Genomic DNA, 13,247 nt, shown 5'->3' on the forward strand with positions numbered 1-13,247 from the left:
AGCCGACCGTGTGTCTGCGAGGCCCATCACAGGAAGGAATCACTTTCCACGTTCTAGAAGCTAAAGATGGCTCATGGTAGCTGAGACATTAATCTTGCAGCTTGGACCAGAGCATAGACTTTGGAAAAGAGTCAAGTGGAAAAATCCCATTTCTTTGTGCTCTTTGGAAGAATAATGAGAACTTACAGCCTGCAACAATCTCTTTTCATTTGCAGCTATTGAATTACCTGTTGGCTCAGCTCATCTTTCTATTTAAAATGAGCAATAAAATATACCCTGGGCCGTTGACTGCCTTCGATACGTTTTACACACATCGTGGAGGTGGAAGCCAGAGGGGAATTATTCTCCTCAGCATCTGCAGCTTTCTCCCTCACATCTTCACAGGAGAGATTCTCTTTAGGGGCCGTGGGGGTGGGGTGGGGGGGATGCCCTTGGCAGCCAGCAGAAAGCAGAGCCACTAAGGTGCTTAGCTCTGATGTCACCTGTCCAGAGAAGCCATGCCTACTTTTTCCCAATAAGGAGGTTCACTTTTTCTGCTCCTTTAAAATACATTTTTACTTTTTAATTAAAAAAAAATTGGTATTGTATGCGTGCAGTGATTTGTGTGTGTGCATATTCACGTGAGGGTATATGTGTACGAGTGCATATGTGTATGAGTGCGCATGGGTGTGCTCACATATGCAGAAGCCAGAGGTCACTGTCAGGTGTCATCCTTGATGCCTATCCACCTTTTTATTATTTTTTTTTCTAAGATTTATTTTTGTTTATGTATGTGTGTGTATGTCTGTGTGTGGGATTGTGTTCCCCTGGCGCTGGCCTTATAGGAAGTTGGTTGTGAGCCGCCTGATGTTTGTGCTGGAAGCTGAACTCAGGTCCTCTGGAAGAGCAGCAAGCACTCTTAACCATCAAGCCATCTCTCTAGGCCCTCCATCTTTTTCTTTCTTTCTTTCTTTTTTCTTTTCTTTCTTTCTTTCTTTTTTTTTTTTTTTTGAGACAGGATTTCTCACTCAACTCAGAGCTCACGGATTCCACTAGACTGGACAGCCAGTGAGCCGCAAAGATCCTCCTGTCTCTACCTTCTCCAGTGTTGGGGTTACAGGTGTTCACCACAGTACCCAACATGATGTTATGTGGGTGCTGGGGACCAGACCTCAGATTTTCATGCTTGTATCACAAGAACCCAACTGACCAAACATTCCCGAGTCTCTCTTTTGCTCCTTTAACTGAAAAACAAACTTAATATTTTAAGTCAGTCTTCAAAGGAATGGGTTTCATCATGGTATTTCCATATGTGCACAGCGTTACACTTTCTTCTTTCTCTGTGTGTGTGTGTGGTGTATGTACACATGTGTTTGCAGATGTGCCCACCTATGCACAAGAGTAGAGACTAAAGGAGGATGTCGGGTGTCCTGCTCTATAATTTTCTACCTTATTAACTCAAGACAGGGTCTCCAGTGAACCTGTTAACAGCCTCAACAGTCATTCTTTCATCCCCATCCCTATTGTTACTGAAGCAGGGTCTCTCCTTGGACTAGATCTCATCAACAAGGCTAGGCTAGCTGGCCAGTGAGCCCCGGGGAGCCTCCTTTCTCTGCTCCCCACCCCCAGCCTGCACCACCAGCCTGGCTTTTCCGCCTGGGTTCTGAGGATCTAACTCAGCTGCTCACACACATTACTGACAGATCTCTTTCTCCAGACCCAGGCCAAAGTTCTCCCTGGGTCCCAGGACACAGAAGACATTCAAGCTGAGCCACAAAAATACCCAGTTCAAATGCCACAGGGAGAATAGAGGCATCCTTAGTGTACTGGTGTTATAGAATATTATTTTAAGGGGTGTTACTTTTGTTTATGTCGCATTTGTTTAACTCCGTGAAGCTGTGTTACTGTGCCTGTCTAAAACACCTGGTGATCTAATAAAAAACTGACTGGCCAATAGCAAGGCATGAAGGAGAAAGGATAGGCGGGGTTGGCAGGCAGAGAGAATATATAGAAGGAGAAATCTGGGAAGGAAGGAGATCTAGGAGCGAGAGAAGGAGGAGGACATCAGGGACCAGCCACCCAGCTACACAGCCAGCAACAGAGTAAGAAAGAAAGGTCTACAGACACAGAGAAAGGGAAAAGTCCAGAGGCAAAAGACAGATGGGCTAATTTAAAGATAAGAAAAGCTGGCAAGAGACAAGCCAAGCTAAGGCCGGGCATTCATAATTAAGGATAAGCCTCCATGTGTGATTTATTTGGGAGCTGGGTGGCGGGCCCCCCAAAAAGTAGAAAAAAAACCCAACATACTGGGCCACTGTGGAGATTTTTACCCAGTAAATGGTGAGACATGCTTTCTCCCTGTAATGAAGAAACACACAAGGGCTTTAGTTCAGAAAGAGGCATAGGATATTTTGGCTGAAGTATAGAAAATAAGTCTGTATAGCTAAGGCTGACATCACAGAGTATAGTTACAACTAGACCATAGAGTAATTAGGCTCTATTGGCTAATATATATATATATATATATTAGATGATACCTTTCAGGGAAGATGCCAAATATTGCCAATTTGGAATGCCCATTGTGTTGACTGATGGGACCATTTCAGAGTGACAGTGGAAAATTCTGAGGGGGGACCCATCTGAACCAGGCACATCCCCAGCCTAGACCATTGTCACAGATACAGCAAGTGGCTGGGTGTGGTGGTACACATCTGTAATCCCTGCTTTCAGGAGATGGAGGCAGGAGGTAAAGGCCACTTTAAATTTAAGGCTAACCTGGGCTACATATTGAATTCTAGGCCAGCTAGAACTACACAGGGATTACATAGCCAAACACACCAAAGAATGCATTCAGAGAGCCATTGCATTCCTGAGGGTGAGTGAGAAAGCACCAAAGTGGAGAGAGGGCGGTCCCAGCAGAGTAGGTGTGAGGTGGGAGAAGTGGTTAGGAGGGAAACTGATGGAGATGAGGTGACTGAATGGTAGGCAGGAGGTCAAGGCCAGAATCTAGTGGATAGAAGGGTTGGGGAGATAGATGATTTGATGAAGTACTTGATATGCAAGCATGAGAACCCACGTTCAATCCTTGGAACACATGTAAAAAAAAAAAACCCAGACACGGTGGCACCCATTTGTAATCCCAGCACAGGGGAGGCAGAGATAGGAAGATCCCTGAGACTCCCTGGTCAGCCAGTTAGTTGACTTGGTGAGTTCTATGTCAGTGGGAGACCCTGTTTCGAAGAAAAGGGTAGATGTCACCTGAAGAATGACACCTGAAGTTGCCTTCTGGCCTCAACAAGCATGTGCATGCTGGCGCGCGCGCGCGCGCGCGCGCACACACACACACACACACACACACACACACACACACAAATACCTATACACACTTACACAGCTCCCCTACCTCATATGTACCCATACATAGTTGGGTCCTCTGCAAGAGAAGTTAGTACTCTTAACCACCAAGTCATTTCTCCGTCCCTATCTGTTGCAACTGTTTTAGAGAAATGACTTATTTTGGAGACAAGGACTCATGTGTCCCGGGCTGGCTTTGAATTTACTGACCACCACAATGATTGTGATGGTTCATCGTGACTGTCACCTTGACAGCACCGAGAATCAAAATAGATGTCTGTGAGGGCATGCCTGTGAAGTAGCTTCTAATGTGGGCTAATTGAAGTGGGGAGACCCACCCTGAATATAGGTGGCATAATCCTGTGAGCTGGGGTCCTGGACTGAATAAAAAGGAGAAAGTGAGCTGAGCACCAGCATCCGTCTCTGAAAGTGAGCTGAGCACCAGCATCCGTCTCTCTCTGCTTCCTGACTGCGGATACAGTGCAACCAACTGCCTATCATTTCTGGATACAATGTAACCAATTGCCTCACATTTCTTCCATGACTCCCTACCAAGATGGACCATACCTTCAAACCGTGAGTTAAAGTTGGTTTCTTTCTGTTGTAAGTTGCTTTTTGCCAGGTACTTTAGGTCACAGCAATGAGAAAAGCGACTCATAGATTGATGGTAACAATAACAGTGTCTAGAAAGCCAGCCGGTGATTTACTTTTCTTGCTTTCCAACTTTATCCCAATGGCCTTCCCACCAAGCATCCCTTCTCCATTCGTCCAGGGGCTCCAATAGAAACAGGCGAAAGGTCCCACCTCCCAGATTCAGCCCTTTACTAAGTGGTAAGTTTCAGCTCATGACCTACCAGCCAGCAGTGAATTCCACATGGGCATCGAAAAAGCCAGTGACCTGGCCAGTGGCCGCCTTCCAGCCCTCGATGCGTGCTCGGATCAGGCCTTCTCTCTTTTGATTGCGTACCACCTTCACCAGCCCAGGGTAGCGTTTGTGGACATACTCTTCCAAGGGAGCCTTCAGCTCCTCTAGAAATGACAAAATGCAAGACATGAATCACCTTAGATCTGCATCCCAAACACTGTGATGGGGCTGGGTATATGAATCACCTTAGATCTGCATCCTGAACACTGCGATGGGGCTGGGTAGATGTTCGATAGTTAAGAGTACTTACACCTAAGAATACTAACACCTCATAGAGAGCATCAGAGTTCAGTTCTTAGCACCCGTACTGGCTGCTCAAAACCACCTGTAACTCCAGCTCTAGGGGACCTGACTCTCTCTTTTGGCCTCTGTGGACATCTGCATACATGTGCACATATTCACATGCAAAGATACAAATATGCACAGCTTAAAAGTATTAAAAATAAACATCATAAAACTTCAGGATACCTATACGTCTTTACAAAGTCCCTTGATTGCGAAAAAGTAAGCATGTGAGAAATTTTAACTCCCTGGCATTTAGGAAGTTGGGATATATCTCCACACCCTCATCTAAGACAGTTGTGCTGTGACACATGTGAGTAGTTAACATTGACTGTCAATTTGGGAAGACACACATCTGGGTAAATCTGTGAGACAGTCTCTGGATTAGGGTGGATGAGGTGGGAAGACCCACACTGAATGTGGATGGCACCGCATATGGCCTGGATTCCTGGACTGAATTAAAACGAGAAGGTGAACTGAATAACAGCATTCATCTCTCTCTTGACTTCCTGACTGCAGGTGCAATGGGACCAGATGCCTCACTCTCTTGCCCCGCCATGCCTTCCTCACAAGGATGGACTGTGCACCCTCAAACTGTAAGCCAGAACAAACACTTTCTTCCATAAGTGTTTGTTTGTTTTGTTTGTTTTTCAAGACAGGGTTTCTCTGCGTAGTTTTGGTGCCTGTCCTGGATCTTGCTCTGTAGACCAGGCTGGCCTCGAACTTGAACTCACAGAGATCCACCTGGCTCTGCCACCCAAGTCCTGGGATTAAATGCATGCACCACCGCCACCTGGCCCCATAAGTTGTTTTTGCCAGGTATTTCTGCCATAGCCACGAGGAAAGTAACTAAGATAGTATGGAAAGGAAGGGGAAGAAAAGCTATTCCATGGAGAACTCAACGCCATCGTTGGCAAGGAGCCAGCCTCTGTCTCCTTAGTGCTGAGATGAAAGATGTGCACTACCACCCCTGTTTTCTTGTTTGTTTTGTTTTTGTTTGTTTGTTTTTGAGACAGAATCTCTCACTGAACCTGGATCTTGCTGATTCATCTAGACAAGCTGGCCAAGGAGCCCCAGCGATCCTCCTGCCTCCGCCCTTTCAGTGCTGGGGCTAGAGACACCCACCACTGTACGAAGCTCTTTTATGTGGCTTTGCTGTAGAGACCTCCAAATGTTCCTTTAACAGAAACCGTGCAGACCCTTTACACCTTAAGAATGCCCAGCAGCTTTTGCAAATTGAAGGGCCTGTGCCTTCAGCAGATGTAGGGGCTGGCCTCTCTGTGTCATGGGTTTTGTTCTTTAAAGACACAGCCATGTGGCGCCAGGAAAAAGAGAGGATGGGGTGTTCTGACAAACAGGGAGGAGTGAGTAAGGAAAGGTAAAGGGTCACGGAAATTCATGTCAGTCAAGGGCTAGGATGCTGGGCACAGAGGAAGGTCTGTGCATGGTCCTGCCACCGCAACACCAAACTCACCTGCTCAAATGCTAACCCTTCCCCACCCCAGTACCGGCCATGGTGTGTATGTAGAAGTCAGAGGGCAAGTTGCAGGAGAGACTTCTTGCTTCCCAGTGTTTGGGTCCGAGGAGGAACCTCAAGTTGTCACACTTGCTGGCAAGCTCCTTTACCTGTGAGCCATCTCCCCGCCTCCCACAATGATTCTTATTTCTCCTCTTTTCCTCCACACGGTTTTAAGGAATCTGAATGGGGATTTCAGAACTGTGCAGATAGCCCGAGGAAGCCATGTCAGAGGTGACAGAAAAAGGCCACAGATGAAAGTGCTCCGGCTAGCCACAGAAAGAAACTATTTGGAGCTGGAGAATTAAGGGAGATAGCGCAAAGTTAGGCAGGGGGAGAGGGGATGGGTACGCACTATTCCACCACACATTTACACACACACACACACACACACACACACACACACAAAACCCATATCACCACAGGGCTGGTGCACTCTTACACCTGAGCAAAGAATGATAAGCTGACTAGAAAACAGCTAATAAGGTGGCCGACAGGAAATGCTGCCAGTGGCAATGGATTAAATACTATTCATTTGAAAATAGCTTCTGAGAAAGAAATGGTCCTGGGGAGATGGCTCGGGGAAAATCACTCACTGTACAAGCACAAAGACTCGAGACTGGCTCCCCAGCACCTCTTACAAAGCCGGGCATGGTGGCATGAGCCTGTTATCCCAAAACCAGGTGGGGAGGGCAGAGACTGGAAGATTCTTTGACTGCCAGCCTAGCTCCAAGTTTAGTGAGAGAACTGTTTTCAAGGGATTAAGGTGGAGAGAGATTAAGGAAGAAGATACCCAACATTAACCCCTGGCCTCCACGAATGCCTCCACAGGAGCACATGTGTGCATATGCATGCATAACACACACACACACACACACACACACACACACACACACACACACACACACACAAATAAAAAGGACGGGGGGGGGTGTTGCTCAGTGGTAGAGCATAAGGTTTAATCTCCAACACTGGGGAAAAAAAATAAAGTCAGTAAGAATAACACTTTGTGTAAGTTTCTTTTCTCCTCAAGACAAACTCAAATAAGAAAACAAAAACCTATTTCTGCAGAGATAAATGTTTACCTTCCAGGACTAGAGGAAATCCAATACGAAATTGGCCAGGTGCCATTTGGGAACCCTTGTGTGGCTGCGGGTTTTGATAAACAGTATTTGGGGGAGTTGGGGAGGGCAAGGGGGGAAGCAAATGCCGCCCCTGATCAGAAGGGACTAGCAAGGGAGGCGCATCTGCTCCTTAGCAATAAAAGCAACAACTGTCAGCCAGGCTTAGAGCGTGTAAACTGGAAGTGAGAAGGGTTCAAACAGTACAAACTAACGGAGGAGGTTGTTATTACAGACTTCTATCCGGACTCCTCACGCTCGTCAGTGTTACCAAATACTCCCTTGGTATTCCCTTGTCTCAAAGGGCTAACCCAGGAGAGTCTCTCCACCTACTTCCAAAATCAATATGAGAAGCCCTGGGCCACATGGACATGGGCTTGGAAGGTGACCATTCAGCCAGGGACTGGGTGGAATTCTTGGATCCCCCACAGTGAATAACCTCACCCTCCAGCCTCACAGTCATTAGGACTGCGGGCTGAGAAAAATCAAAGACTGGTGGATGCATGAAGAATTGGTCTGTGCTTGAGAGCATTCTAGAATGTTAATTTGCATTGCAGTCACTGGTAGGTCTGAGTTATAGCCTAAGAAGTGTGTGTGTGTGTGTGTGTGTGTGTGTGTGTGTGTGTGTGTGTGTGTGCTTGCCTGTGTCTATGTGAGTGTATGGGCACATAATAATAGAACGCATCTTTAAAACCTACAAACTATTTGTTTCTGGAACTTTCCATTTAATTCTTAAATGATTTGCACTGTAAATGACTGAAGGTAATCAAAACTATAGAATGCAAAAATTCAGGTAAAGTGGTGGGTGATGGCCGTACTGCCCAAACCAGGATTTTGTTATTGTTGCTATCCTCAGCCGCCCACCCCCAACCCCCACTGCCACTCTGATTACTGACACCACTCCCCGCCGGCAGCTGCTGAGATAAGGGACCTGCTGCTCCCTGGGAACGTGTGGGTTGTGGCAGCTGGGGATGAGTGAAGAGCACATATGGCGTGTTCCAATTAGAAAACAGAACAACAGGGCCTGCCTCCAAGCCAGGCAGTCTCAGAGTCCGAGTCCCTCGGGAGCCCGTGAAAATGCAAGTTCCCTGGCTTTTGTCTCGAAGCTGGCCTGCTACAGCCAGCCTCAGTGGGGTTGGCCAGCAGCCGGGAGGAGTCTTATGCCAACACAGGAAGTCTCAGAAAGCACACATAACAAAAAGATACCACTTGAAACATCTGAAAAAAAAAATATTCAGGTCGGTAGTATAAAGTACATCCGAAGTGTCCTAGGAATGTTCTATTATGTTAATCACAAACCCTTAGCCTGCTAAAGCAGTGGTTCTCAAACTGTAGGTCACGACCCTTCAGGGGGCCGTTAAACGACCCTTTCACAGGGGTTGCCTCAGACCACTGGAAATATCAGATATTTACATTTGATTTTTAACACTAGCAAATTACAGTTATGAAGTAGCAATGAAGATAACTATGGCGGGGGGGGGGTCACCACAACGTGAGGAACTGTATTAAATAAAAGGTTGCAGTATTAGGAAGGTCAAGAACCGCCGCTCTGAAGACTTACCCCAGCCCCTGGTGACCAGTGATAACATTTCCTGTGTCTATGAGTTTGCCTAGTCTCAATAGTTCATAAAATTAGAATCCCTTGTGTCTGCTAGTCTTGCTCACAAACTATTTTCAAAACATTGTATCTACCCTTGCTGTGGAAGGAGGAAGAAGACGCATGTGTGCCGTGGCACATGTGTGGGGAGGTCAGAGGGCAACTGTGTGGAGGTGGTCTGTTCTTCTACCTTTATATGAGTTCCAGGATTGAACTCGGGTCGTTGGGCTCATGTAACCAGTGACTTTACTTGCTTAGCTGTCTTGCCATCTTAGTTACTTTTAAAAAGGTATTTATTATTTTGAAGGTGTGTGTGTTCCAATTTGTGCCAGTGTCATTCTGCTGCAGTAGTAAACCACTCTGACCAAAAGCAATGTAGGAGAGAACAGAGTGCATTTGACTGACACTTCCAGTTCATAGACTATCACTGAGGCAAGTCAGGGCAGGAACTTCAGCAGAAACCTGAAAGCAGAACTGCTTGCAGCATCACCTCTAACCAGAGAACTCATTCATAGCCCAGGAAGTGCAATAGGAATCACCAGGAATGCTCCTTGTTGGACCTCTGATAGGCTCATGCTCATCTAGCTTTATTATAAAGCGCAGGACCACCTACCCAGGGAATGGTGCCACCCACAGTGGGCTGGGCTCTCTTTTATCAATAAAAACCAAGAACGTGTTCCTCCCCACAACTGCCATTCTGACCTGGACAATCCCTTAATTAAGGTGACTCTAGGCAATGTCAAGTTGACAGTTACAGCTGAGTAGGACACCACCAATCAATTTCTCCATGGTTAGTCCTTGCTCCTGGCCAGTTCTCTGTACTCTCCTGGGTCACCAAAAATCACTGCCTATCTGGAAGGATCTAACATGACACGTAGATTAGGACCTTCCAATGGAAACTGTTCATTATGGTCCATACCTGTAATCTCAGCACTCCTGGTGGTAGAGGCAGAAGAATTGGGAGTTTGGGGACATCCTCAGCTATGTGAGACTTGGCCTCAAGACAAAATTTCTTCAGGCTGGATGAGTGGATTGCAGTACCCCAGGGGGTGGGATGGGGATCCTGAGTCCTTGCATTGAGTTAGCATAATTTCCCCAGTACCAGCCTTTGGTTGCACCCATAATGAGGGCTCCCAGTTCACTGAGACTGGGGTTCAATGACATTCAGCTCAGAAGACAGGGTTTTTATCACAGACATTCATTGAGACACTTCACATTTCCCAAGCATCATTTTTTCCCCAAGATATTTTCATATTTTATGTATGTGCAAATCAGCTACGAAAAAAATACACTTAAAATTCCTAGATTCCCAGGTGTGCATGAAAAGACCTTTATGCCTAAAATAACCAGCCCACTAACTATATAAAATGCAGCCGAACCAAGACCAATGCCAAGCTAATCTTCACAGTCGCCTTGATTGGATTAAGAATTACTGAGGCATATCTTTGGGTTATGTTTGTAGAAATGTTTCCAGAGGCGATGAACAGATGGGGGGGGAGCCCATCTTTAATGACAATGGCCCCCTACCCTGGTTGTGCAGCCATTTCCTCCAGGAAGGAGGTGGGGGGGCATGAGACTCAGGAAGTAAAGAAACTTCACCTTGTCTGGGAAAGTTGGAAATTACAAGATACAACATGGATTTCCCCTCCATGTTGTAGAAGCAATAAAAAACATACTGGGAGAGGAAACTGGCTAGCTGAGCTGCTGGATGGAGCTTTCCAGACCCATGGAGCTGCCAACAGGTCACGCAGGAGAACTCTGAGGCTTCGGCTTTCAGGAGTCTTCATCCCTATTGGGACAGCTTGTTAGTGACGCAGCTACATTAACCCGTCGCCCAGACTCCTGTTAATAGCACCAAGAAAACTCACCAGTCGGACTTTGGTAGAATCATTATTTGGGTCTGCCATGTATTCTCATTCTGGAATGAACAGATACACGTGTTGTGTCTATCTAGAAAAAGCCACACACCATGAATGGACTGCTTAAAATGAAAGAAGAAGAAAAAAAAAAAAAAAAGAGCCAGCCAGCTGAGGGCTGGTGTTCTGTTTTCGCAGCTTCCTGCTCCACCTGGATCGGAGTGAACCATCTCCGAATCTTCTCTCACTTGACACCTTCCCTGCAGCCACTGTGTGCATCACCTCAGCTGAAAGCCCCTTCAGCCACCCTGCTTTCCCCACCATGATAAACCAGTAACAAAAATTCTAACTATTAATCTTCAAACTTAGGGTTTGGGAGTGATGGATGGCTTAGTGGGAAAAGCGCTTCCTGTGAAAGCAGGAAGAACCGACTTTGACTCCCAGAACTCATATCAAGAGTCAGGCGTGAGGCTGGAGAGAGGGCTCAGCGGTTAAGAGCATGTACTGTTCTTACAGAGGACCCAGGGATGGTTCCCAGAATCCACATGAGGCAGTTCACAGCTGGACTTCATGAGCACTCACGTTCTCATGTGCACACACACACACACACACACACACACACACACACACACACACATTCGAGTGCATGCACACACATATACACACACATTTAATTAAAAATAATAGATCTCAGTATTTTTTTTTTAAAGCCAGGTGTGCCTAGTATCATGGCTTGTAATTCTAGTTTAAGGGACGCAGAATCTGGTGGATTCCTGGGCCTTGCTTGTGTGTTCTAGGCCAGTGAGAGATACTGTCTCTGTGGGGGAACCCAAAACAGCTTGACCACACAGTTGCCATGACAGGCTTAGAAGCCCAGACACAGTTTCTGGCAGGCAACGCCTAGACCCAGGAAAAGCCATAAGCTGACCCCACCCAGAGAGGGCTTGCATCTAAGAGGAAATACCTGACATTCCAAACATTCCCTATACTCCTAGACAAATGTCAGCCAATCAGGGTCCTGAACCCTGGAAATCCGCTCACCCCAACCTCTGCTATGATAAAAACCCCACCCTGACTGGGCTCTGGGCTCTCTGCTCTTATGGCTGCGTTGGACAGAGAGTCCAAGCTCCAAGCTCTTTGCTTTTACATATGGGATTTGGTCTCTGTGGTGGTCTTTTGGGAATCCCTGAAATCTGGGCATAACATCTCAAAAACAAACAAACAAAAAATCAAGGTGAACAATGCCTGAAGAACAGCTAAGGTTGTCCTTGATCCTCCCTATGCATGCTTACACAAGTGTATATACTTACACAGAAGTGCACCTCCACATGCACACACAAATAAATGAATGAATATTTAAGAATTGGAATTTTTTTTTTTTTTTTTTTTTCAAAATGAATGAATCCAGCTTTGTGGTACCTGAAATTTATATACTTTGGGAGATTCCTCTTTATGCAAGAAATAAAAGCTCTTATTTTTATACTTTTACAAAAATATGGGCTGGAGAGATGGCTTAGTGGTTAAAAGTGAACACTGCTCTTCCCGAGAACCCAAGTTTAGGTCCACGTGAGGACACTTTCAACCACCTGTAACTTCAGCGCCAGGGGAGCTGGCGCCCCCTTCTGGCCTCCACAGGCACCTGCATTCACACATGCACATGCCCCGAAAAGACATACACATAATTTAAAAATAAAATGAGAGAATTTCTTTATAAAATATATAAATATACAGGTAGGTCCCCTTGGGTGGCTGTGAAGGGTATCCCAAACAAGAATATAAACCCGTGAGCCTGGCGAGATGGGCTTCGGCAAGACAGAGCTCCTACCCTGACAACCACTGTCTTTTTTAAACATCCCAAGCACTCGGCTTGGATGTATCACTAATGAAATATTTATATCCCCAAATTGCTAATGAAGCTGAGTAAAAATGTCAGCTAATCAGGAAAAGCTCCAGAATATACCATTCATGGAGATTAGACCCCCTTTCATAATCTAATGAGGATGTCTCGCAGATTTTAACAAGCCAGGATTCCTTCTTTAATGTGTACTGAGTCTTTATTAACGGCCACGGGCGACTGTGACTTTACCTATTCCAACTCTCTCTGCCTTCTTCACAACCCTGTTTAAGTAAAAGGGTGTTATGATCGCCAGTTTGTAGATAAGAATATGGAGGTACGTAGAGGGTTTGTGTCACCCCAGGATTTATAAGATGGAAACTAAACCCCTGTCCATGCATGGTGGGATGTACCTGTAACATCAGCACATAGGAGGCTTGAGACAGGAGGATTGTGAGTTCAAGGCCAGACTAGACTACATAATGAAACAACATCTCAAAATAAAATCTGAAAAAGGACTAAGGGTATATAGTTCAGAAGTAGAATGATTGCCTAGAATCTCCCAGTGAGGGGCTGGGAGTGTGGCTCAGCAGTAGAACACCTGTCAAGAACCCCACAGTGAAGGGCTAGGGCCATGGCTCAGCAGTGGAGTTCTTGCCTGGAATCTCCAGTGAGGGGTTGAGCTTGTGGCTCAGTGGTTGATCACCTGCCTCACTGCCCCAGCGGTGGCCTGGGATTGTGACTCAGGGGTAGCGCTCTTGCCAATCATGAACAAGGCTCTGT

At 46.2% G+C, this 13,247-nt stretch overlaps 1 protein-coding gene across 1 annotated transcript in view; it reads right to left on the reverse strand.

Moving 5' to 3' along the window:
• The window catches only part of Galnt17 (polypeptide N-acetylgalactosaminyltransferase 17), a 442,332-nt gene that overhangs the window by 199,777 nt on the left and 229,308 nt on the right, over positions 1-13,247 (reverse strand). The window contains exon 4 of the mRNA XM_052755584.1: positions 4,188-4,362. Coding sequence (XP_052611544.1) covers positions 4,188-4,362 — 175 coding nt within the window. The remainder of the gene's footprint in view (positions 1-4,187; positions 4,363-13,247) is intronic.

This window comes from Peromyscus californicus, unplaced genomic scaffold (genome assembly GCF_007827085.1).
Source record: "Peromyscus californicus insignis strain IS unplaced genomic scaffold, ASM782708v3 Scaffold_2__1_contigs__length_46816999, whole genome shotgun sequence".
Classification (NCBI taxonomy): domain Eukaryota; kingdom Metazoa; phylum Chordata; class Mammalia; order Rodentia; family Cricetidae; genus Peromyscus; species Peromyscus californicus.